Raw genomic sequence first — 27,014 nt, 5'->3', positions numbered from 1 at the left:
TTCCTTCAAATCCCCCCATTTTTACAAGGTTGGTGTCGGCGCCATGGGCCCATCCATTAAGCTTTCTGATGTCATGTCTTAATCTGCTCTTAACAATTTCTCTCTACAAAAACAACAGCTAACTTCCACCAATACCAGCCACACCACCTTCAGTAATAAGCAAATGGACCAAATCACAATTCACTCTAGACTCTAGACCAAATCACGATTCACTCACCATTGGAGATGAAGGAAAGAGAGTGACAACCTCCCCTTGCATTTGAATCAGTAAAATCTACAAATCGGTGGTATTGCACAAATAAACAAAGGACAAGGGACATAGGTATCCTACCGTAAAGCTCATACATTCTTGTGTGACTGTATGATGGGCCAATTCTCATCTAGGCGAGATCAAAAAATAAAGAAAGGGGGTAACCACAAGAGTATAGTAACCACATAATTTGCCTCATCGCTTTAATTTCCCCTTGGGGATCAATAAAGTAACTATCTATCTATCTACTGTATCTATCTATCCATCACTTGAAAACCATGTAAAAATCCATTTTGAAGGTACCCAGCCAATAGAAAGTAAGATAAAAAAAAACACCTGCTGTCATAAGAACAGCTTTTACAGCATAGTGCTCAGATATGCTATAATGCTGTTGATGTTGGCAAGACAAGAGTGTTAGATGGTGATAGCAGCTTAAGGCTTCTCTAGGGTTGGGTACATTATGCAGTGACAGATTTTATTAGTATTATTTCTTTATCAATGGATTTGTCATTACCATATTGTTAATACACCCTTCATATTATTTCATGTAGTCCTTTTAGTGCTTCTCAGCAATAATTAGAGAGCACATACAAATGAAACCATTGTGTTCAAAAAGTGAAAACTAACTTACAGGTAGTGGATCATCTGGGCCTACAACAGTTTACACAATGTCTGCTATTTTAACAAATGTGTTCTCCTATTCCTCTAATAAGCTATTCTCAATAAAACTTGGATTGAAGAGACTTCTACCAAGAGTCCAGTCCAGTCCAGAATGCTAAAGCATGTTGAATCCAATTGCATGTACAGACCACGCACAACTACACAGGTAAAATTTGGATTTTTGGAAAATTTTTATTGAACAGAGAACATACACTATTGAGGTACATGATGTTTACAGTGGTGGTGGGGTGGGGTGGGGTGAGGGGGATCAGGGTGAAACCAACACTGTTCTCTGAAACCAATTACGAAGGAAAAAAAATCCAAAATAAAAAAATATAATATATATAATAATTATGATTTCCGTTGCCCCAGACTCGCACTTAGCACCTGGTAAAGTATAGACAGGACTAGCAAGCCTCTGCCGCCAGTACAGGTTCGTTGAAGTAGGGGGGGTGACAGTGCTGGTCCCTCTACCCACACTGATTCTTGATGCAAACCTGATTAGAAGCATGACATGTGAGTGACTATTGCTCTCTAACATAGAACAATTACCTGGGAAATGGAGGTTTCCCAACAGTCCCTGCTCTCAGCAAAATAATAAAAATGAAACAAACAGACTGAGATTTGTGAGGTATGGCGGCGACAGAGAGCTTTCTAAGCATTCTAAGCTTCTGTCTAACATTGTTTGTTTTTTTTTTTTGTTTTTTTTGTTTGTTTTGTCTTTTTTTTTCTCATGTCCATGTGACCAGCGGTGGTGTCTGGAACACTCGCTTGGACACAGTGAGGACCGAAGGGAAGAAGGACAAAGACGGCAGGGGACAGCAGGAGCAGAAAAGAAACATGCCTCCTTCCAATAAGCCACGTGAGCAAAGCACTTCCAGTCAAGGTCTGCTCCGCACCCTTAAAACCTTCTCTGCTTCCACTGACAGCAACCAATAAAAGCTAAAGAAACAAACAAAAAAACTATATACATATATGTATAAAATAGCAGCACACATAAAAGTGAAATATTACAGGTAGGAAATGTTATGTGTCTGAGTATGTGGACATATTTAGGTCTACCTGTGTTAAGTTAAATGCCGGTGTATATGTGTGAGTGTGTGTTGGTGTCTGTGTGAGTGTATGTGTGTGTTATTGGACAAAGAATAGCTTTTCAGTTTTAGCAGCGTAGGGAGGAAAATTAAATACAAAATACAGAGTATCAATACAGAGTAATACAAAAGAGAAAGGAAGAGAAAGAGACTTTTCACTCATAGCCTTTGGTCTTTAGCAAAGCAAAGTAAAGACACTACAGCTGATCATGTGGTAGAACTCAACTGCACGAGCATGCTAACACACACCGACATGTCCAGAAGAAATACACACACACACACACTTACACACCCACATACACACACAAACATACACAAAAAAACCATAAGCATGCCCCTTTTGTATGGAAGACACAACCTGAGCTGGCAGTGTGAAGACGTCACAAAAGCATGTCCACGCGCTTGGTTCTTTTAAAGCAATGGCAGCTAGCTGTATTTTGATTTTCCTTCCTTGTATTACTTAAGATTACATAGCGCACATAGAAAAGGTAAGGCAGTGCATGCCACCACTGAACCACATTGTTCAAATAAAGGGATTTTTTTTATGGTAGACAAAGCCTCAATTTCACAGAGGAAGAAAGAAAAAATAAGCGGGAAAATGGGCAACAAGTCAGCCTTAAATTGGTCAAATCTGCTGAGAAGCAGGCAAAACTAACATTCAAGTCAATGAACACTTTTAACAATGAACAATGCGCAACACAGACATACATCGCAAGGAAAGCTTGTTCTAAAATTGATTTTGGTCTAGAAATTTGAATACCTATGCTGTGGTTTACCCGCACTCTACTCTGCCTGGGAATGCCTTAGGTGGGATACCAGCCCAGAAAAAGAGCATAATTTAAAAGAAAGAAAGAATAATGAAAATATAAAAAAACAAACACCCCTCCAAAACCTTTTTAAAATTCAAACTATTCCTTGGCCCCTTAGGGAATGTGTTGTTTTTTTTTGTTTTTTTTCTTTAAAAGTGCATTTGTGTTGATACATTTTCCGCATTTGGCCTGTGACTGAAGGATCAACTGCAAACATGAAGAAAACTAGGGAATAAATGATCCAGCACACTTATTATGGTTCCCTCGTAATCACTGCCACAAACAGAAACTTAAAAATAAAAAAAACAGCAGCCCAACTATGCAGGAGCTAGCGCACAGCTATCGGTTACTGTTCTCCGGATTCATCTGCGTTCATGAAACAAAATGAATAATCCTCATATAACTAACAAGGACTGGAAATGAACCCTACTTCCTCCTCCTCAAAAAAGAAAAAAGAAGTCGTTCTCAGTCCTTAAATGCTTACATGCTCACACCCTGTCAATCATCTTCAAGTTCAGTGTTCTGATGTCCAGAACAAAGCCACAATCAAAGCCACAATCCTCTATCCCACTCTTGAGCCTGTGTAGTCACCTGCCCATTCCCTCGTCCAACCTAGCATAGGCCTTCATTTCAATAGCGCAACATCACTGGGCGTACGCTAAACATTAACAGAGCTGTACGAATTGCATATATCCCCTGTGTGTAGCACACCCATGACAGGCACTACAATATGATTACACAGAGAAAGAGAAAAAAACCCCATAAAAAATAACTCAAATTCAATCAATCGTATATATATAACAAATAGATTGATTGTTTCAAACCTAACGTAAGGGCTGTTTAGTCACTCATCCACCTTCCTCCACTACTCATTTCTCACACCATCTCGTTCCTTTCCACCAGTTAGCCTCCCACTCCTCTTTCTTTCACACTTGCTCTCTATCCCTCTCTTATCTGAGAGGGCCCAGCCCTCCCCTGTCCAGCACTAAACAGCTTAAATAAGAGTCAGCTCTGCAGCTGGGTGAGCCCTTGCTGTATACGCCTGCTCATAAATGCTGCTCCAAGGCATTTGCATAGCTGAATGCATGCATCACATTACTTCAGAATATATGTTAGCGCTAATAATAATAATAATAATAATAATATTAAATGATAATAATTCTTATATTAGCAATAATAATTCTAATAGTAATAATAATAATCATAACACATTTGTTTTCACAATACATTATGGAAATAAAATAAAATCTATTACCATTGGACACCCCACCAATGTTTGCCCCAGTTTTCTTTTGTCGCTATACATATTTCATATTTGACTCTTTTCATACAGTTTCCATGTAATTTCAAGTATGCCGTCGGTAGCTTTCCTGTCTGTTCACCTGAGGTGCAATCAAGTCTTCAGATTTCATTCAAAAATATATATAGAAGTATATATGTGAAATTGATGTCTTATCCAAAATTCTGATTACTTGCACTGCTATTGTGAGTCACAGGCTTAATATGCGGGTTCTTAAAAAAATAAAATAAAATAAAATAACCTAAATTAAAGCTATTCTCTTTCATTAAGAGAAAACACTCCAGCTGCTGGATTGCAATGCTGGATGGGAAGAGAACTGGAGAGGGGGGGGGGGGGGGGGGGGGCTCAGAGGTTGATGTCGCGGACGTCTGTGGGGGTGCTGGACTGACTCTGGGGGTCCACACCTTTGCTGGCTGCCCGGTTGAGGGCCTCCTGCTGCTGACGCTGCTGCCTCTCCTGGCTCTCCCGCAGGCTGCTCCGCAACAGCTGCTCAATCTGCTCCTGACAGGACTTCAGACAGTCCTAAGAGGGAGTGAGGGAGAGAGAGGGAGGGAGGGAGTGAGGGAGAGAGAGGGAGGGAGAGAGAGAGAGATAACATTTAATTAAATAAAATACACCCAAGACACATACTGTACTAATACAAACAAATACATATAATTTATTTATAACCTTCCAATGTAGATACAGTTCTGTAACTCCAATCATTTCTTTGCCGATTTCTCACTTTTGTTGTCACATTCTTCTCTATGGAGCTCCCCCTACAGCTTTGGGGTGCATATTTCACAACCGTCTCTTTGGTCTTTTCGCTGGCCCTGACATGATGAACATCAAAAAAATTAAACCATCTTTTGTAGATAGCCAGCATGGCTAACCGGTGCTTAAGAGGGAACATGTGAGGGAACATGTGCAAGAATTTTAAGCATTTTGTGTTTCTCGCTCCTAACAGGACTTCCTGATTCAGACACTACCGGGACGCTAGTGCAGATCTTGCAAGGCTGATTTTCCACTAGGAGACAGTAAGGGGGGGAGCAGGGAAAGCTGCCATTCTCGCCTCAACAGGTCATTTAATCATCACAATGATTTCTAAACTGTGTTATTAAGTTGAAAATGTTGCATAGAAGGCCTTTGAAGGACAACTAGGACAGATAGAAGCTTCACTCTTCTTCAGAACAAGATCTGCTGTGATGATAAGAGCAGACAAATCACTATAGTCCCTGCGATTGCACAATTTACTCCCCTCTGCGAGAAAAGTTTCCCACGATCAAGGCACTATGATCTCAGCAGCCTGTAAATGTGATATTAGTGTTACGAGGGCCCCTGCTGGCTACATTAGCCCACTGCAGGCCCCCGAAAGCCCACACGCTTTGGATCAATTCTCTCTCCTTACTCTGATATTCTCTTTGGTCTTCGGATCAGTTGGCACTTCCCCCAGTCCCCCTCCCTCATCATGTCTCTCCACTCCGTCTGTCTTTGTCCCCCCACCCCTCCCCTCTCGCTCTCTCTGCTGCTGCTGCTGCTGCCTAACTCACTCACTCGGGATCAGTTTTCTCTCCTCTCTTTCCTTTCCTTTCTTCCTCTCTCTCGCTTTCTCTGAGGTCTGGAGAGACAGACGCTGCTGGGAGCGTGTGGGAGGTCTGCCGGAGAGAGCCATGGGGGCCCTGAAGAATGCACGAACGAACACACACACACACACACACACACACCACTTTCTGAGAGGCCAACATTCCGCTCAGACGTACGGCTAATTAAAACCCGATGGGCCGCAGTTGGGGCGCCTGTTGTGACGGCTGCCCATGGCTGGCGTTGCCATGACGACACCATAACTAAGGCACCATTGGGAGCAGGTTGTTCCCTTTTACTTGGGCGATGGTTGAAGGGGGGGGGTTGATGGGGGTAGGGGAGATGATGGTGGTGGTAAAACAAGAGACGGGGGATGGGGGTGGGGGGGGGGGCGTTGTGAGGGGAGGAAAAGTTGAAGCGCTTGCAACCTGAAACCCCTTCAGACTTGCCGCCGCTGGGCAGACTGACCCCTGTTCACCAGCGACGGAAGCAAAAGCCCTGAGAAGATAAGCACATCTCCGTCTCCAGTTCAGCCCTGCTGTTTGTGTAAAGCCCAAGTTTAACGGGGGGCCTTGAATAATAATAAAAAAAACACAACTGAAAACCTGGGAAGGGAGGTTACTGTATGTCTGAGTGAAGGTGGTGTGTTCATGTATGTGTCAGAGAGAGGAGTGGTTGAGATTGAAGGAGGTGTTAAATGTCTTCCTGTGCCTTCTTCCCAAAGCGGGACGTCCTGCATTAGGCATTCAAAACACGATCGCCGTGGAGATGTGAGCCGTGGCGGGGACGCATGCAAGGGGGACGTCTTGCGTCCCGCCACAAGAATGCGGGCCCCGGCTTCTGAGAAGACGTTCCCTCGCCGCGCCTCTTTATAGCAGCAGTCTGGATCCCTCGCCAGAACCCACAGGCTCTCTTTTCATGGAACTGAAATAGTTTCAATGTGCAACTACTGGAGTCGCATGGAACTGTTTTCTGGAAGCTTCTCCAAACTACTCCCCCAACTCTGCCCCCCCCCCCCTCAAACACACAGTCCCAGAAAAAGAAGGAGGTAAAGAGCTAGGGGAGGGGTTGCCTTTTTGAATCACGGCGTTCACTTAGTTTCCAATAAAATCCTCAAGAGACGCCTCATGAGAGTTGATGCCAACATCTTGTTAATCTACTTCACTAGTGTCAGCAGACTACAGTTGTCTGCAGACAGCTTGATTGAGTCTTTGTCTTCATAACAGCCAGACCATGTACATCTTTTTTCAATCTGCACCAAAGACCCCAATACCGTCTACACCACTATGGCAACAGAGCTGAAGTGTTTGCAGAACACAGCGACTTCCTTGCTGACGGACAATGGCGTCCCAGACTGTAATGCAGAGCCTCTGCCTTGATGCAGCTCAGAAATGCCACCATGCCACAGCCATCTAAACCAACCTAATTGCACCAGAGTGGGCGCACATCTCGTTGCGGTGTGTCTGTGTTGTTCTTTGTGTAAGAATACACGAGGGAGGCGTCGAGGGGGGTTACTCACCACCTCCGTGTTAGTGATCTTGGCCAGCAACTCGGACAGGTTGTCGCCGTGCAGCATCCGGTCGGTCCGGTCCAGCTGGAGGCCACAGACAGCAGCGCCCACGCTGCCCGTGGCGATCATGGAGGGTGGGTACATAGCAAAGCTGAAATCTGGAGAGAAAAGGGAGCAAAAAAGGTGAGGAGGACATTATGGAGCAAAGGAGAAGAGAAAAGAAGAGGGGGGATGGAGGGATTTAAAAGGAGTACGAGGAAAGGTGACAAGACAAGACAGGACAGGAGGAAAGATGGTAGATGACAAGATAGGAAGAGCACAGGAGGGGGGAAAAGAGGGAGGAGATGACTGGGCGAGAGACTGGAGCAAGAATGTGACCAACCTATTTCAGAGCGACCACAAACCCACCAGCAAACACCCAAACACAAGAACCAGCTACAAACCAAAAAAGGTCCCTTTTTTTTTTTTACTTCCCCCTCCAACGCCACATCTGTTGTCCATTGGACTTAAAAAACACACTAAAGATTTTCAACCTGACTCTCACATGGGTTAAGGTTTCAGGCTAACTGGCGAGCCGCTTCTCCCCCCCCCCCTCCCCGTTCTTTTCCTCTCAGGCTGTATGATTTCCCTCAGCATGGCCCAACTGTGATTAGAGAAACAGGGGAGGAATAGGAACCAGCTTCCTCCTCCTCCACCTCCTCCTCTTCGGCGGGCTATGAGTTCCAGAAACTGCTCCCCTTGGTACTCCATTATGGCTCAAACGACCTGAGCAACAATCTGCCAGATGTGGGAGGAAACTAGCTTTTCAGTCGTCGTGCGGGAGGGCTTCATTGCAGACTTTAGGTTCCGTCCCTGGCCTTTTGTTGAGGGGCTTTTTTTTTTATCTTCCTGCTCTTGGACAAACAAGGATGCGACAGACAGCCTTGAATAAACACCCGGGGAGTAACCGGGGCCCCATTCCCTTCCCTCTCTTTCTCTCTCTCCCTCTCTCTCTCTTTTTTTTTAGACAAGGCCAGCTGCACACAGGACGAGCTCTTGTGTCATGAGAACAACATTTTCAAGTGCAAATAAAACCCCAAACATTTAGATTACTCCAGAGCCGCCAACGCGCTGCGTTTTCATGTGGTTGTTTTGAGCTCAGATATAACTGTCGGCTTACGAAGAGAGGGAGACCACGGAAACACACCCAGAGGAGGGAAAAAAATGCTAAAAAGGCAAAGGCAGCGTAAAGTGGCATAAATAGCGCCCGCACCGCTAGTGCGGAGAGGCACACAGCAGTGTGTCCAAGACAGTTTGGAAATGGTGGGATGAATCCGTGGCCCAGTGTAACCCACACACGAGGGCGGCCGTCGTCTCCGGCTGTCTGCACGAGGGCATTTTGGGAGAAGGGCATAAGCATTGGTGCAGGGTGGGGGGGGGGTGAAGGGAGAGCAAGCGGTGGACAGGCTTTCCGTCGTTCTGCAAGGCCAAACGCACATTTATTTTGGAGATGTGGAGAGAGAGAGGGAGAGAGAGGCGAGGACAGGAAGGAAAAGACCATGGCATTGCCAGGCCCAACCAATCAAACCTGGAAGCCCATCTGTCAACAAGCAGCGGCAGCAGCTGCACCTGAGTCACCAGCCCAGAGGAGAGGAAGACTCCCTTTCACGTGCCGTCACCGTGCGGCGGAGGGGGAGGCTACACTTCAAACACTGAACCAACTTCCCCCTCCATTTCAGCCAGAAGCAATACAGTCTCTCATGACAGACGGCCCCATACTTTAATTTAGGCACTCTGTTACAAATCAATGACAAAGAGGAAAAGGGGGGGCAAATTTTTTTTTTTTTGCGAATAGTGAACAAAAGCCTTCTTCACGCAGACTGACCCCCTCTGAGCTTGAAAAGCAAGGTTATTCTGAGGCGCCGAATATACATATAAGGGCTCTTTCCTGAAAGGCGTCTGGCCCTACAACTGGAGAATGCAGAGGGAATGCAGCGGCTCCAGCTGAATAAGGTCAGCGGATCGAGGAATCGCATGAGTCATGCCATGGGAAAATGAGCACAACTGCCGCGCAGCAGCTGATGGAACTTTAGAGTGGAGCAAAGGGAAAAGAGGGGCTAGAGAGAGAGAGAGAAAGAAGTGGAGAAAGAATTGAAAAAAAAAAACAAAAAAAAACAAAGGAGAGGAGTGTGGGGGTAGGGTTGGGGAGAGGAGGGTGTGGGTGGGTTGTGGATTCTGCAAAAGCCTAAAACAAAGAGCGTCTTTAGTCAAGAGGGTTTTTGCAGCTGTCAAGCACATTTCCTGTCCTACCTGTCGCGCAGAGAGCGATGAAGGTTTGTGCGTGCTTCCGGATGAGCGACAGCTTGTCCTCGGGGAGGGGCAGCTTGTGTAAGATGTGCTCGATAAAGTCGTGTGGGGTGACAGCTGCCATGTTCCACTTCAACTTCCCCAGCACTACCAGCTCCCAGTCCTGCAGGGGTATGGGGGGTTAGGGGAGAGACAGACGGCAGGGGGGAAAAAAACACTCAGGTCAAGTGACTACAATTCCAAAGCACCACCTGTTTACATCCCAGAGCCAAATGTTGTAATTCATACAGAAATACATTGAGCTCTACTAAGAAGCGAGAGGGCACACGCACAATGGACAAGCAGCCAGACAACTGGCACATTGGCCATTTCAAACTGCTGTAAGTCAAGCTCCAGAGTCATGGTCATGTTTATGGCATGTCTGCCAATAAACAAGCCAGCAAAGATCATTTCAAAAGAGTTTCAGCATTTACTGTACATACAGATGGAGTGCAACTGTTTTCTATTTATCTGAACCTGCATTGGGAATCGGTTGGATGATAAGTATCAAAGGCATACAGCTGTGGCCTCCATTTTTAATTGCATTGTTGGATCCGCCCCCCGTGTCATTCAAACTGCACTTATTCGCTGGCACCACCTAGGTTACACCCCATGCATAGACCACAGCCAACCAGACGGTTTCATGCAACACTCTTCCGGCTTGCTTCCTGTCACGATCTCGCAGCATATACTGCAATGTTTGCACCATTTTGGTGATTGCGGTAAGTACTGCATGAGGTCCTTCCAAGAAGAGGAAGAGCAAAACCAAATTCAGCTGATCTCCAGTTTCCTTCTCACTTGGTTTTTTTTCTCTCTCTCACACACACACACTGTCACTCCTCTACGCTGCTGTACATGTCAACCAAAAGTTTCACGCCCTGAGCCCATGGCCGCCGTTACCAGTATTGCCACTGTAATACTAGTTTTCAAAGTAGTATTGCCTGGCAATACTAGTTTTCATACATGAAGTTACACTAATAATTAAGCAATATGACACGAGTGACATGAGGTTACACTAATAATTAAGCAATATGACACGAGTGACATGAGGTTACACTAATAATTAAGCAATATGACACGAGTGACATGAGGTTACACTAATAATTAAGCAATATGACACGAGTGACATGAGGTTATTGCCACGGCTGTAAGGCGGAGATCACATTAGCCAGCGGCAAGCGTAACGCAACGCTCAGACCATAATAAGTTCTATCTCGTTCCTATGGTAACACTAACGGTTTGCCTTAACTGACAATTGAATATGCTCGCGTTGCGCTTTGAAAGTTGAACCAAGTTCAACGCTCAGATTGCTCAACCCTAGCGTTACACCAGCGTTGCCAGCGTTCCGCTGCCGAACCATAGAGAACAATTTGAAACCTGCCGCTTGCCGCTGGCTAATGTGATCCCAGCCTAATTCGGTCGTAGGTCTGAGACAAGTGTTTTTCCCGATGCATTTATTCTACTGTCAGTGACTGACGCGAGAGAAGCGGGGGCTGTGTTACGTTCATTTCAGTGACTGACACGAGAGACGCGGGGTCTGTGTTGTGTTCATTTCAGTGACTGACGCGAGAGACGCGGGCTCTGTGTTACGTTCATTTCAGTGACTGACGCGAGAGACGCGGGGTCTGTGTTGTGTTGCTTTAATTTATTTTCATTGGGCGTGCCCTGATGTGTCCTCCACATCTCTTCAGCACAGCAGCAGCAATGGCAACTCATCTTTGTTGAAGTTTGAGGTACAGTCAATGGTGTTGAAGTGGTAAGTAGGCTAAGCAATAAATCAACATTGAATTAGGTATCGGATGATATTAAAAAGTAGCGGTATTATTTGTGGAAATTACCAACTTGGTGATCAAAAAGTTATAGATTTCATGTTGGCCGCAAATTCAGAGCATTAAGTTACGTTGTGTCAGTTCAGCGTAACGTTAGCTAGCCTAGTCTAACCATAAACAAATATTTGGCTATACAGTTACTGCCATACAAAGCTAAACTACAGTAATGTTATCTAATGGGCTTTGAGACATCTGTTCTGTTTTGTCTTGTGACAAAGTCTCCTGGTTCAATTGTTTCCAGTTTCATAGATACGAGGGTGTTAAAGCATACCAAGGCATCGCGTTGATGTTTCTCCTTTTCTTGTTCTCTTCACCTATCAGGCAGCTAATACAAATGTAGTGAAAAGGGATACCCCTTCAAAAGCTACAGCTACAGTAGCTTATACATAAAAACTGCAATGGTACTGTTTTTAAAATCCTGTGTAGGCCCCCCGTTAATATTGTATGCACACCCTCCCTGTTGCGTATTGCTTCTTTTACTGCTAACGTCGACCCCATTCTTGTACCGAAAGTTATACAAGGACAGGGACAGCCCCGGGAGCTGTTCACTAGGTGGGGACAGCCCGGTCCATGGCACCACTATTCTGCTCGAGTGTGACCGGTAACCACAAGCCCGAAAACGTGGGCGTGTACGAGCCAAAAGCAGCGTGTCGTTCTCTCCCTCTTTCTTTTGTCACTCGGTCTCCCTCTCCCTGTCAGGAAGTCAACCCCTGCGGAATCCCCACTGAATTCCCCTGCTGGTGCCAAAAGCAGCAGGTCGTCTGAACAGCCTCGCAAAAGCCAACTGCACACTGTAGCTCCCACTTCTGTACGGCTCTCTACTGTCAAATGTTGTCTCTCAACAAAATGCCTTGTAATGCAACATAGAGAGTCCAAGCAGCTGGTGACCAGAGTGCCAGCACAGTGGTAGGACTAAAAAGGGAGGGGTGGTGTGGGGAGGGGGGTGCAAAGAGGATGTGGAACTCAAACCACTGTCTACCCTCAATGAGTCACGTTAAGCCAATTTTGCAACACAGTACACAGTACACAGAATGAATGAATGCCTGCCGCCCCCCCCCCCCTTTCTCTTCCACAGGCCCTTCAGATACCACCAACGAAAAAACAACATATTTATTTATTTAGTCATTCATGCAGCAGCAAGAGAGGAAATGTTTATCAGATGCTGGGTGAGCAGCACACTTCGCTTGGCTGCAGTGAGGGGACTGATGTCTCCAGCAGCTGGTATTCCCCCTGCAGTTTACCCTGCCCTGCCTGCATGACTGACTGAAGGCACCCACTCAAGGGGAAAGAAAGCCACAAGGGTCTAACTAAAGCCAGAGGAGGTCTGGAGCAATAGAGATGCAGAGAGAGAGGGAGAGAGATACAGTAGAGAGAGAGAGAGAGAGGGAGAGAGATAGAGAGATAGAGATAGAGAGAGAGAGAAGGCAATGAGAAACAGAAGGGAACTAAGCTAAGAGCTGAGGTGGAGTGGATGAGGTGCTGTCTGACAGGGGCTGTTGCCATCATACCTGGATGCATTCGAGCGACTGACTAAGCATTAAGGAAAACAAAATGTTGTCATTTGCTACATTGACAGCTGAATGTGTAATAGCAGCATTAGCAACACAGTTTAAATGTATTTAAAAAGTCTGTGAGAGACTTTAACTTTTCCACTAAAAAGCTCTTTTTCATGTTGTGCTCGTTGGTGTGTTTCATTATGAGTGTTCTATGACCTTATAGAGAAACAATGTTTTGGGTTGAGCAGGCCCAGATCACAGTCGCTGACTCATTTCAACTCCTTGCTTTGAGCGGAATCTTTCTCCCACAGTTCAGTGCGCCTGTTAGGAAATTGCCACTAGATGGCGGAAAAGAACACAGCAGTAATTTGCGCACACTCCATTCCAGGCTACATTTTTTCCCCAATCCGCCTCAGGCATCCAATGAAACACAGATGTTCAATGATGTTTCACAAAGTGAGGGGGTAATTGAATGACTGTTTTGAAAGGAAAATAACTATAAATGTAATTATTTCATTGATACGTCTGAATTATAAATTGAAGAAACGCATGCTTACCAGGAGCTCTTGTGATGTGATTGAATTGTCTGTGTAGAGGCAGAGTTTTTCTGCAGTTAATGGCCGAGACTCTTTTAATTTCGATGCAAGAAACAGGCATACAGCTCCAAGAAGCTGCAAACAGCCCTTTTTCGTCTTAACCACTGCTAAATATCTATCCAAATAGTTGATTGCCAAAGGGAAAACCTCTTCCTCGCAGCTCTCTTCTTCACAAACCTGTAGGGAGAGAAATGTTATGTGAGCATTAAAGAGTTTTGGCAACTCCAAAATGCAATGTATAAAAGTAAAATAATCAGTATAAATTGATGAAAGACTATAGTGTGCTTAATGTCGTCAATAAAATTCATTCATTCATTACTCTTTGTAGGAAGTCCATGACACCCACGCAAAAAACACCACCCCCACAAGGACGTTACTTTGTTCGTCACGTTTTCAAAAAATAATTTAAAATAGAAATAAATTGTGTAGAGATTATTTTTTCATCTGACATTGTTGCCATACGAGTACTTTATCATTCCCGACAATTGTGAAGATTGCAAACAACAGTTTTAACCGAATAAACTTTGAAAATTGATTTCGCTTTCGTGTCATAGCCGAGGAGTTACCAGTTTGCAATAGCCGACTCCTCTTTAAAAATCGCTTAAAATTATTCAGATTGAGAGAAATGCACAAATTTGGTATGAAAATGACACCCAGTGTCTGTACAACCGAACTAGATCATTTTTATTGTAAAATTGCGCATGCAACAGCGGTTATGGAACTTAAATCTCTAAAAATGCTAAGAGCTTAATTGTGGGCGAGCACCCTACAGGAACTTCGTGGACTCTGCGCCTTCTAATAATTTTACTAACTTACAGTAATGGCCAAAATTAGCATTTAACTTGATGAATGAAAGGCCTTAAGTCCAACTAACAACAACAAAATTAATGACATTAATTATTCGACAATACGGTACGCCAAAAACCCACACTGTGTCTCCTTCTGTGCGTCCATTTCTTTTGTCACGATATTGCACTAAGAATGCAATACAAACGAACCGTGTTAATTATAGCTAAGCAAGTTGCAAATGGCCTTTTCATTTTAGTACAATTTATATGCAAAACGTCGAGTTCTTGCAATATTTAGCCTACTGACTAAGCTACTCAACATGTCCAGCCAAGCAATTCACGGGACACACCTTGGTTTTAAAGTTTCACGAAGAGACTTTACACATATGCTAGCCTACATTTAAAGGAATTGGCGACAAATACTCCTAGACTAGCAGGTAATGCCAATGTAATATCACACTTTGACGACAGCAGCGTCTCTGACAAGAGACGAACAGCACGAGAAATGTGTCTTGGAAAGTCCCACAAACCTCCAGCATCCAAGTGGCAACCATCCGCCTCATAAACGGCTTAATATCCTGCTGAAAGTGTTTAAAGTATGGACACTGGGGTAGAAACCTGTCTTCAATAGTTAGCAGACTTTGCAATACTCTGTCATCAAAGAAAAGGTTTGGGTCCTGCTGAGCTCTGACGACTGTGTCCTTCTCGAGGCAGAGGAGCTCCATGTTGTGTTCAGGTCTCTCCTTTGCGAAGACAATTTATCTTCAAAATAATGATGACATGAGGGAGGGGAGAAATAAACTCGAGGAAAATACTTTTATAGCAAACATTAGTGAGACTGCAGCAGTCGCCAGTACTGTCTTGCCTCTCTATGCTAACTTTTTTCCTCGCTCTCTCCCTCCCTCGTTCTCTTCCTACCGCCGCGCTCTCACTTTTCTCTTATTACATTTGAAGCATGTAAATGGGGTAGGCTAGTCAAAAGGCCTATGACGCAAGTGGATTCTCTGCTGCTGCGCGCTTGGTAGGCAATGGCTGACGACATTTCTTGTTCTGACTGGCCACAGTTTTATCTCTCCCCCTTTACCTCTGGATTGGAATAGCCGAATGTGCATGAGACTACATCTATTTGTTCACCTCTCGCTTCCTGTAGCCTACAGTATTCCAAATGACAATATTAAACTTATATTCGCTGAGCATTTCCCGTTTTATTTGGTCAAGTTTGTAACGTTCCACATTTTAACACTGAGTACAATCCTTTTAACAAAAGTTTGACTTTCGTCAGGCAAATCTTTTGGGCAGCTCAAACCCTTAGTGAGCATTTAATAATTTCCGAAAAGCCATTTTGCTCACTTCCACCTCACGTGCTCATGCGCTCTGCTTCACGTGTCTTGTCATGAGCACCAAATAGGCTACAGTTTAGGCTAGCTTACAGTCTGTCAGAAGCAGGTGTGAAAGTGACTGGCTGCGTCTGCTAGGTCCACTTATGGGTTCTTTTTTCACACTAACAACATTCAGTTGTCAGAGGTTGAATATCATACTTACTTTAATGAAATATTTACTTGGTGAGTGTAAAGGCGCACAAAAATGTTGGCATGTGCCTATAGGCTATATTTCTCCTCTCAGGCAGACATTCACTCAGTAGTATACACAATCAGTGTAGACAATAACAAAACAGCATCTAATCAAGTCGTGAATGCATAATTCAAGGGTAATTTTAATACAAAATGAAACAAACTATTGTAAACCACCCAATCACAGATGCAAAAACAAAAAAAGTGTGCCACAGACACCACTGTTGCTCCCACCTCCCCTTACAGATCAAAGTGAAAAACAATGCATGCACAGAACAATGCAGGGTTTTAATTCTCAGCCAAGTGCTATGAGTCCAGTGGGCCTTCCCTGAAACTGGAGAAGCACAGCTAACCCTGCGAGGCTGGAGGATTGTCTCAGGGGGGCAAATCCAGACCCAGAAAAGGGGGGAAATGGTAACAATGAATAGTATATTTGCTTCCAAGTGATTATTCTGACAGGTGAAGAGTTTATCAAGACATACAAATGTAATAAACGGTAATAGTTTGAGTTGTTAACATCTGGGACTCTGTCATAACTGTGTATTGTATAGAACTGTGTCAAACATTTTGTGCTACAGGACTGTCTGTAGCAGTTCTGAGGAGTGTAACAGCATTATTTGATCATCATCAAATCTATGAATCCAGCATCATTCAGGAAGTTAACATTGTCCACGGAGCGGAAGGTAAGCAGTTTCATTCATAATTTTCTGCAATCACATCACAACACACAGGGTAATGTAGGCTTTGAGGACAGAGAGTTGTTGTCTTTCGTGCTCAAATGTTACTAACCCCACATCGGGAAAAGCACACATCCTCTGAGCATAAAGTCACCTGGGGATCAATAAAGTATCTATCTATCTATCTATCTATCTATCTAAGTCAAATGTAATGTAATGTAAGTCACTCTCATCTATGCATGTGAAGTTTAAATGAACTTCCTAGTGTCAATAATGATCTCTAACAAAGGTGTGAAACCCATGCTATCTAAAGTCAAACCCTGAGATCGCAGAGATAATCCAATGCCTCAGAAAAAAGGTGTGTGTGTGTGTGTGTGTGTGTGTGCGCAATGTGTGTATGGGAGTGTGTGTCTCTCTGTGTGTGTGTGTGTGTGTGTGTCTAATGACAACACATGTCAGCTGCTATCACCTTCTCCAAGTCGCACAAAGGTAAAAGGGAATGCTTAACAGCCTGGGAAAATGTGTGGGAGCGTGAAATCACCTTGATCCAAAGATTCCTGCTGCATACCAGCCCATTGAACCCATGAAAGCACAGGCAGTGACACAGACACTCAGACCACAGGAGGACATACGAACCAGGCAGGACGCCAATGCAGAGTTGACCAGAAGAAACAGAGAGAGAGACAGAGAGAGAGTCTGTGTGCGGGTATGTGTGTGTGCGTGTGGAGGGGTGAGGTGGAAGGAAGAATTTCCTACATTAATTCATTCACAGATTTTTTTTAAGGTCACTATTACTCCCATTCTGAAAGCGAGGCCCTTTGAGGAAGTCGGCTTAGTTAATGATTGGTCAGGATAGGTCAGTTAAGATTTCAGGAGCCTCTGCTCACCCGCCCGTGGCTTGTGACTGTGTTTGGGTTTATTTGCAGGGCCTGATGTGCTCACTATGACTGGAATGCAGTACTGTGTGAATAGCAGTGTGATCTCTCCGTGCTGTCTGATTACCGTCGGCTCTCCGGCCAAGGACTCCAGGGCAAAAAATACACTCACAAGCACACACACAAACACACAGACACACACACACACACACAGAGAACAACACTCACATTCTTTCAAATAAGGATATGTTCAGAAGGAAGAGATATGGAGGAAATGTGCTGTGCGCTCTATAGAATTCCTGCAGAGTTAAGTTACATTAACTGTATAGCTAATGGCTTTACTTCCTATTCGCTGTCAGAGTGGTGCACAGTGGGGAATTCTGGAATCTGCCAGGCAACAAACACACATGCTGTGTCATTCATTAGCTTTTCGCCTCTTATCAACCATGTCAAATGCAAAGCAGGGACTTATCACTGGCTGCTCTCTGTGAGGCCATCTTGCTTCCTGATGAAATGTGACTTGGGAGCTTTCCAACACCCAAAAATAATTTTAATGTGATTGCCTTGAACATGTGGGCTCTAAATGCAATTTCGGTGACAACACAAACATCCAAAGCATCGGACATATAGACACCCCCTCAACCCCACCCCAAAAAAGGAATGGAATAAACGCGTGGGCATGTTAATTACCACCAAACTTGTTACACTGGATTCTCCACACTAGAAGCACTGCACTGCACTGAGGTAGGCTGGCAAGATTTGAGCCCACTATAGTTCATTTTGCACACAAGGCCAGGTCCTTTGCCAGCCAGTTTTCAGATGACAGAGAGTGGATTGAGATGCTGTGCTTTTCAGTGTTACCTTGGCTGAGGACTTGGTGATTATTTCCTGAAACTGTTCTCACATGTTCCATCAAAGTTCTCAAAAAATCCTCCAATAATTGAAATAACCTTATTACTTGCACTAAATCGTTAAAAGAGTCCTGATGTTTGCAGCAAATTGGTTAATACCTCAGCAGGGTTCAGTGGGTTATATGTATACGGATGGGGGCTGGGGGTGGAGGGGAAGCGTCAGAGTAAAGGTGGTGAAGGGAACTCCAGTGGCGTCCACATAAGAGGGACACCCCCCCCCCACCCTCCGGCTTAACATCTTCACCTCAGCATGAAGCAGCACGCACAATAAAAACAACACACACACACAACAGTCACTGCAGGTCTGCACTCCTTTTTGCAGAACCGCGAGAAGAACGATGGAAAAAGTCATAAACTGGAGGAAAAGAGGGGAAGAGGGGGGCGTTTTCCACTGCAGCAAATGAAAGCACTCATTCATCCCAGAAAGGCTAACATTTAAGGAAACAATGTTATAACAGCCAGCAAAATCGGTATTGGGTCGTTTCTTTGGTCCTTGTGTGAGTGTGAGCACCTTCCTCATTATTGGGAGCTTTTGTGCATGAGTGCATGTGTGTGGGTATGTGCTTGTGTGTGTATGTGTGTGTGTGTGTGTGTGTGTGTGTGTGTGTGCATGTGTGAGCAAGCATGCGTGTGTGTGTGCGTGCGTGAGTGTGCCTCCCTCTCCCCTCCCCTGGACTCCCACCCAGCGGCGGCCCCTCTTCCCTCACTCTCTGACGTCTGGCAGCTTGCGTCTCTCACTCCTACCAGTCCTTCTGGAGAACATTGCTCCCCTCTGTTTCATAGGCCTCAGGAGCAGGGGACAGAGGAGGAGGAGGAGAGAGAGAGAGAGAGAGAGAGAGAGAGAGAGAGGGAGAGAGAGATGGGGGAGGGAGGAAGAGGAAGGGGTGGGGGTGCCGTAGAGGGTGCTGAGCACAAAGGGGAAGCCTGGGTTTAGTCATGAGCAGCAAGCGACATAGGTTGGATTTTTTGTGAGTGAGATCACATCCTCTCCTCTGAACAGAGGAGGAACTCATCCTCAGGCTGTCCAGACACAGACACACACACGCACGCACGCACGCACACACACACACACACACACACACACACACAGACACAGCCAGGAGGACATCTCCTGTGGGCTGGCAATGGGTGTGTCTGCTGGCTATGTGTGTGTGTGTGTGTGTTTGTTTGACTGCTGTTTTATGTTTTTGTGTGCATGCATGAACGACTGTTTGTGCATGTGTGTAGCTATGGGTGTGTTTTCAATGTGCACACAAATATGTGTGTATGTGTGTGTGTGTGTGTGTGCGTGCATGTGTATTTGCCTCTGTGTGCACACACATGGGTGTGGGTGTTTGAGTTCACACTGGCTGTATCTAACTGCAGGAGAGTCAGAGTGACTCTCATTTCAAGCAAGTCTTGGGAAAGTGTGTGTGTGTGTGTGTTGGGGGGGTCTTTCCTTTAGCCAGCCTCTAACCCCCCCCCCGCCAGCCTTCACTTTTATCTGTCCCACAGTTCTCCGCTCCTCTTACCACAGACCTCTTGCAAAGGCCCAGAGCAACAGGGGGAAGTGGGTTGGGGACGAGCCAAGAAGGCAGGGCCTGTCTGTCAGAGCGGCAAGCGCCGAGCCGTCAAAGTCGTTTAGGAAGGAAGGACAGAAACAGCAGGTCCGGCCGAAGGAGCTTCTGTCAGCAGCGCAGCCACGTTCTGAATGGGAAGGATGCGGGACAGCTGGAGCCACCTGATTGGCTCCCGGGGACGCGGGAGGAGGGGCGTCGCCTCACTGGCAGCCAGCTGCTGCCGCTGCTGTCAAGGCCTGAATGAGAGGAGAGGCGAATCATCAAGGGCTTGGAGTTCAGTGAGAAAAACAGACTGAAGTAACAGGACACAATACATCTGGAGTGCTTTCCCCAAAAGGAGAGCTGCTAACTATGTTAGCAACTTACACAGTTGAGATACAAGTGTTCCTTAAAACTATAGTTTGAACTATGGTGGTTCTACTTACATAGTCTGATGCATCGTTAAAATGACAAAATGAAAACAAATGTTCTCAAACACTGTATAGTTCTAACAGCTCTCTACCTGTGGTTGAAGCATAGTTCCGGGACCATCATGCTGGTGTGTTAAAATGAATAAGTATAAATGCATTTGGGTAGGCTATCTGGTTGGTATTTTACACTTCTAACCACCACACAACCATATTCTGAATTGCCATAAGCAGAAAATATAATATTTAAAATGAATTAAAAAAGTAATTAATTTATGAGGTCAGCCAATATGAGCAATTAAATACATTTGATGACCAAGTAATTAAAAAACGAGATGATTAACAGTTGAAACTGAGGTAGGCGATCATGAGTCTCCATGGTTTGCAGGTGAGGCAGTTCACATGCTATTATACGTCATTAACCACATTAGTGATGTAATCTAGGAAAACCCTTTACATGGTGCACTCAAACATCCTTGATTTTTTGCTCCATTTCAACCCGCTCTGGTGAAATTTAATCAACTTAAGATTCTGAACATTTTGGACACTGTCCCCTAGCAAAATCCTGGATACTATCCTTCCAAAATCTTGGATGTTGCTGGTCCTATGGGAAACCGTTGTTAACTATACTGTATGTTGGTTAGCTGAACAATGCATTGTAGCATGTTAGTTCAATGCTAACTTCCATGGTGGTATGGGAAATGTACTCCTGGTCAGATTACTCTGAGTGTGTGTGTCCATGTCTGTGTCTGTGTTTGTGTGCATATGTTGCCAGAGAGCCCATCTCTCTGTGATCGCTGCCGCACATCGACCGGCCCCGGCGACATAAAAGCAAATGCCGCCAAAGTAACAGTAAAACAAGCAATATTTACTCAAACCATTTGGCTTTGTTACTCTGTAAATAGCCCCCTCCTTTCCTGTCCCTGACATGGATGTAGACTTTGCCCCATTTCCCTCTGGCACGCTTGCATTTCCCCACAGAGACAGAGGAGGAAGTGAGCCGCCGAATGCCGGGGCGTCAAAAGCGTCTGAAAATGACTGTGCCGGCCCAGGTTTCGGGGCCCTTTGTGCTCTGCCGCTTGCTGAACTTTGGTCGCGCACACACACTGGGGGCTTGCAGTGCCTGCAAGTCTGCTGGGCGATGGCCACATGCCTTTCCTGTGCGCGCCTCGCATGCCTTTCGGTCTCAACAAAGCATAAAGAGCCCTCTGTGGAGCTGACTCAGCTCCGCTACGGCCTTAATTCACCTGATTGGCTTTCATTGCTTTATTGGATTCATAGGGAAGGGGGAAGGACATGTCATGACTGAACTTTGCCGTCACCAGTACGGACCATGTCCAACAAGTGGGCACAAATCACCCGGGGAGCAGCTGCCCCTCCTCATCAGCTATGGCACTGCGTTTTTTCTAGGGGTTTAAGAAGAATGTATCCAGCAGGGACTCTTAGCATGGAAACCAGGCTTTCTCAGAATTAAATGACTTGAGATATCAAAAATGTCTGTAACACAAGTGAGATAAACGTTAATAAAACAATTCACATCATTATATTCCAATTTTGATTATGTGGGCTACTGTTTGTTTTTACAATGACTATGGTGAAAGGGCAAACTGTTATGTCATTTCGTTGTTGCCTTACAGTAGGATAGGCTTGAACATAACAGCTGTGTCAAATAGAATAAAAACATTACACATAAGCTTTTCCGTGGCCCATAACCATGAAAGGTCATTAAGATCATAAAATACAGTATACTTAGCCTGGAAGCCAGTCGAATTTACCCTGCTCTCAAAATTGGAGTTCAGGAAATTCGGCCTGGAGTTGCTCCATAGAGAAGTCTATGCCCAGGCAGGATCAGGGCTGTGTTTCTAGACAGGGTTGTTAGCCAACCGCTGTTGCAATCTTTGTAGTTAGAACCGTGGTTCTTGGATTTGGTGTTTCTAGAAGGGTAGGGAGTTCCAATGATCAATCGCAAACATTGGCAGAAAGTTCGGTGGTTGGAATGACAGCTGGAGAATAGTCGTTGAAGCATTGTTCATAGATGTTTTGCGGTTGTCAACGTTTTAGTTGCATTCGTTTGACTAGATTGACCTTCTATATTCATCCCTGAACACCCTCCAACAGAGTGATAACTGATCATAATGTTTTAAATTTACATTAATTCATCTTGAGTGCAGGGGTGGAACGACGGAGGTTAGACACAACTGCATCCACAACATCCACCCAGTCACGTGAGCAGAGACTGTCATTAAGAAAATATTGAGACATTTTCTTCTATTCACTATAAGTTGTTTGTGCATTCTCAATAATTTCTATGTATGACGTAGCTCTACAGATGCTCTAGTAAAAGTTCAGGATGTGAGGGTAAATGTGTTACCATCAACTTCATTAACACTGGACAGTGTTTTGGACAACAGATTTGGCTATTTTCGACCAAACAACACTTTCTAGACACAGGTTTTACAAGGTCTTTGAAAGGGCAAAAGTTCCGTCGTACCATTGTGGTTTAGCAATGACGAAGCTAACTTTTGTAGAAACGCACCCCTGTTCTGGTCAATCAAATCGTTTGGGTGGGCTTTATACAAGGATGGACAGATGCACAAACGTGACATAGTCATCGACATCAACCTAAGGGCGCTTGAGTTGATTTTTGTTTACAACAAAAAGGCTATCTCTAGAGAAGCGAGATATTTAGATTCCAATTAGATTCCAATATGGACAGCGCAATAACTTTGAAATGTATTCTCCTTATAACGTTATAATTCACAGGCAAATATTACTGATGTGCAATATGCTGTGAAATTGACTAAATCAAAGCAGCCATGACAGCATCACTAGGTTTGTGGACAACCCTCTATACCACAGTCTACATACCACCCTACCATAAAGGATTGAGGTTAGCAGAGCCTTATCCAGAATCTTTGACCCCACCGCTTCCACCACCCCACATCCAAATTCACGTTGAGCTTTTGCTCTCTCAAAAGTGACACACCGCCACAGGTTATATCCATCCAATGGAACCAGAGGGCCACTGATTGGAGTAATTTCCTTGGAGGTCTCTGCGTTCAGCATCGAGTCTCTTGCTTGAAGTGCAGGGCTTGTTTTCTGGGGCTGTTTAATAGGCGGACAGAGACATAAGCTCAAAGTCCAGGAGCTTGGCTCTGCTAGTGGACGGAGCCGTTAGCCTGGCAGACGCCATGCCCTGCAATTGACCACAAACCCCCAAATGACCAGCCACTGGTCCGGCAGCACGTACGGGATGAATGGGCACATTTCGCTACAGCTAACAAAACAAACAAACTCGCCCCATAGCTTTCAGCGGCGCGCCAATCAAACATTTCATTTCCAAGCCGGAATTGCACAATCTTCCATTCCACTTAACCCCCACCAAACCCCAGGAAAAAAACAGGAGACGTACCACGGTTATCAGCAGGAAATGCCGCTAGATGAATGGGAGCAGTGGTGGTGAGGACAGGGTGACCATACCCCCGTCCCCCCTGGCACGGTGCCCGGCTTTGATCCTGCGCTAGCTTGGGAGGTTAAGGGCCTGGGTGGGCTAGCGCAGCTCCACCAGGTCTCCCTGGGAGGTTGTACACCCAGGCTGGTATGTCGGTGTGCGTCTGGGTGGGTGAGTGTGTGTGTGTGTAAATGAGTGAGTGTGTGTGGGAGTGGGTGTGTGTTAACACTGATCCTCCCTCTGACCCGACACAACAAATCTTCTCATCTGAGACAACATTAGGGGCAAACCCAGGCGCAAACACGCACGGAATGAAGCTTTGGCTTAAAGCTGTCCCTCTCTGATCTCGGGATAAATCCACGGCCCTTGGTATCAGCCGATTTTCTCAAAATTATGCACTTATGACGCTCAGATATGTGATTTTTTTTTTCCAAGCATGGCCTACCCAACCCGCCAGAAATAGCCAGCAGCACTTTCTCAGAGTGTTGCGGGCACTTTCTTTTTTCCCATGGAGCATTACTTAAGGGAACATGTCAGAACGTTTTTTCCCCCCCTTCATCCGAGAACTATCTGCAGTTAATCCAGTTTAGCTGAGAGTCAACGTCTATATGCAGATATACAATGGCTGTGCAGTTTCACTGTCAATCTCAAAGAAATTCAACCCCTGGGCCTTTCTTCAAAGCCATAACACACCGAGCAAGCTAAACACTGGGGCTTTGTGACTACATGGGACTACATTTCAGGTATGTGAAAACACACAGGAAGTTCTGTTGGCTGCTCCAGACACATCTCTCGAGACTACTCTGCAATGTACATTACTGTACTCTACTACTACTACTGTACTGTAAAAGCTACAGCATTCCCACAAGCGAAAAAGCCAGTCCCCTGGCTATTGGCTGTATTGGGACTGCTAATAACAGATACATCCCGAAGAGCCCCTTTTGTCCGCTTCCCTAGGGGTCGACCCGAGAGGAAGTCGCGAAGCCTTCCCACTGAAAGAACTCTGGGAAGAGCCCTGAGACCAGTTTCCACTTTTGTTAACATTATTATTATTTAAAGGTCTGCACAGAGCCGGCCTGCACTGGCCCACTCGTGTGAGAGGAGAGAGAGAGAAAAGGGAGAGAGGGGAGCAGGGGGCGCGGAAAGAGGGGAGAGGAAGGAGACAGAGGGGGAGTGAGAGGGAGAAGAGAGAGCGAGCCAGTGAGAGTAAGAATGAGAGAAAGGGAGAGAGAGAGAGAGAGAGAGAGCAAGAGAGAGGGAGGGCAGAGAGATAAAGAGAGGGAGAGAAAGGCAGTGCAATAGGAGAGAGAGAGAGGGGGAGAGTGAGGGAGTTAGAGAGAGGAGGGAGAAAGGTCCCACTGAACTCTAGTCAGCACTTCCCAGGACCAAGGCTGCCTCCCCAGGGAACCGTCTCCCTGTTCCGGCTGCAGCGGTGCGCGTCCTCGGCTTCCAAATCAGGAAGTCCTGCACACTCTGGCCTAGATATGGTTCCGGTGCATAGGTTCATCAGACGGCGTCCATCACCCCGCTCACGCTCTTCCTCTCCCCCTTTTTGCGCTCAGTCCAACCGTCTGTGGCCTTCACACCACTTCTGGTGATAAACACCCCAACCCGCCCCCCTCCATCCCGTTAAGGAAAAATAGGGCGTGGGGCCACGCGCTCTGTGTCATCTTCAGGGCTGAGCCTGTTCCTCAACAATCGTCTTAGCCTGGATAAGGATGCAGATGCTTCCTTCGGCGGTGTCTACGCGTTTCAATTTCAAAGCGAAAAACAAACGACGGTGATGTGGGAGGAGCAGGAGGTAGTAATAGGTAGGAGGTGGGGGGTGCTGCGATCCTGTCGATAAAATCCCTGTCTGAGGTCACTCTTTTGTCACTCCCCAGTGGGGTCTGCTCCTCTCCAGGCCCTGGTTGTCCATGATTCTGACCCTTATGTAACTGCCCTCAACAGGAAGTCGCGAGGCATATGTTTTGGTTGGAGTCGACTGCTCGAGCTGAGTGCTGTCTTTTTGGACTGGAATCCTCAGTGAGTGAGGAAATGAAACCGAAGGGTGCCTCTCACCACTGCTGGATATAAATACATGGTGAGAGAAGGAAGAAAGTGATGACTAAGGGACACAGGGCTGCTGTGGACCCAGGCAGCATGGACGCCGCCATCTTGGATTTGAGCAACTTTCGTTGAAAGCAAGACAATGTGTGCATACCACAACCCTCTACAAACACACACACACACACACACTCACTCACTCACTCACTCACTCACTCACTCACTCACTCACTCACTCACTCACTCACTCACTCACTCTCACACACACACACACACACACACACATACACACACACACACACACACACACATACACATTCACTCACTCACTCACTCACACACACACACACACACACACACACACACACACACACACACACACACACACACACACACACACACACACACACACACACACACACACACACACACACACACACACACACACACACACACACACACACACACACACACACACACACACACACACACACACACACACACACACACACACACACACACACACACACACACACACACACACACACACACACTGCACATTACAACACAGTGGGTGACTACAAAAGATCTACAAAACACAGCCTGTTGAAGCATGTGTGCCCTTGATCTACAAGTTCAGGGACTTCAATAAAATGCTGGCTTTTCTTTTACAATGTTATCCCTTTGCCCATATTTCAGACTTTTCCCTTTTCAGCATGTCAAGGTGCTTATAGATGTGAAGGTGTTATGGAACCGCCTGAACCACTCTTGTGATTGACATGCTCTTTTAAACAGAAACTGGAGACGACGTGGGTGTTGAGTTCAGTTCCCCTCCGTCCCTCCCGATCCATCAGCTCCTATCCACAGCGTGAGTGTTTTTCCCTCCATTTGAGAGATTAGGCGACTAATGCAGCGCTGTATAAACACAGACACCCTAACATCGCCACTCTCGCATCCTCTCAGAGGACTGTCATAGCACTGCATCCCTTTCCTCCCTTTGAGGCTTGCTCACTTTTTTTTCACTTTCTACCATTAAAAGTGTTTACATTCTGCAGGTAAAGTTCATGGGGGTCACATACCGGATATCCAGCAAGCCTCATTCATGTCCTCTGTGTGTGTGTGTGTGTGTGTGTGTGTGTGTGTGTGTGTGTGTCGGCGGGGAGGGGGGGGGATGGCCTCTGACCAGTTTGCGCCCTCTATGGGATTTAAAGGAAAAGAGGGACCAGAGCAAGGGCTGCTATGCAACAGCTGTCTATGCAGGAAATAGCAAGAAAAAACTATCGAGAAAAAGAAATGATGTAAT

General features: G+C 45.7%; 1 protein-coding gene across 1 annotated transcript; it reads right to left on the bottom strand.

Moving 5' to 3' along the window:
* Positions 1-1,082: 1,082 nt before the first annotated feature.
* Positions 1,083-15,250, bottom strand: ccnd2b (cyclin D2, b). Its single transcript, XM_076296507.1, has 5 exons — positions 14,745-15,250; positions 13,388-13,603; positions 9,470-9,629; positions 7,190-7,338; positions 1,083-4,632 (listed from the first exon to the last, which is right to left on the bottom strand). Exons 1-5 carry the CDS (start codon positions 14,937-14,939, stop codon positions 4,456-4,458), a joined length of 897 nt encoding a protein of 298 aa, XP_076152622.1. The 5' UTR covers positions 14,940-15,250; the 3' UTR covers positions 1,083-4,455.
* Between the last annotated feature and the right edge of the window lie 11,764 nt (positions 15,251-27,014).

This window comes from Alosa pseudoharengus, unplaced genomic scaffold (genome assembly GCF_046254945.1).
Source record: "Alosa pseudoharengus isolate Yale_2024_CS ecotype anadromous, Long Island Sound unplaced genomic scaffold, YU_APseudo_1.1 YU_APseudo_1.1_scf_20, whole genome shotgun sequence".
Classification (NCBI taxonomy): domain Eukaryota; kingdom Metazoa; phylum Chordata; class Actinopteri; order Clupeiformes; family Clupeidae; genus Alosa; species Alosa pseudoharengus.
The sequence above is the reverse complement of the archived record's forward strand: the minus strand, read 5'-3'. Positions and strand labels throughout refer to the sequence as shown.

Coding starts and splice junctions, on each gene's coding strand:
- ccnd2b (XM_076296507.1), bottom strand. CDS start 14,939: ATGGAGCTCCTCTGCCTCGAGAAGGACACAGTCGTCAGAGCTCAGCAG. Junction 9,630..13,387: donor TCACATCACAAGAGCTCCTG/GTAAGCATGCGT, acceptor ATACCCCTGCAG/GACTGGGAGCTGGTAGTGCT. Junction 4,633..7,189: donor AGATCACTAACACGGAGGTG/GTGAGTAACCCC, acceptor ACTCCCTCTTAG/GACTGTCTGAAGTCCTGTCA.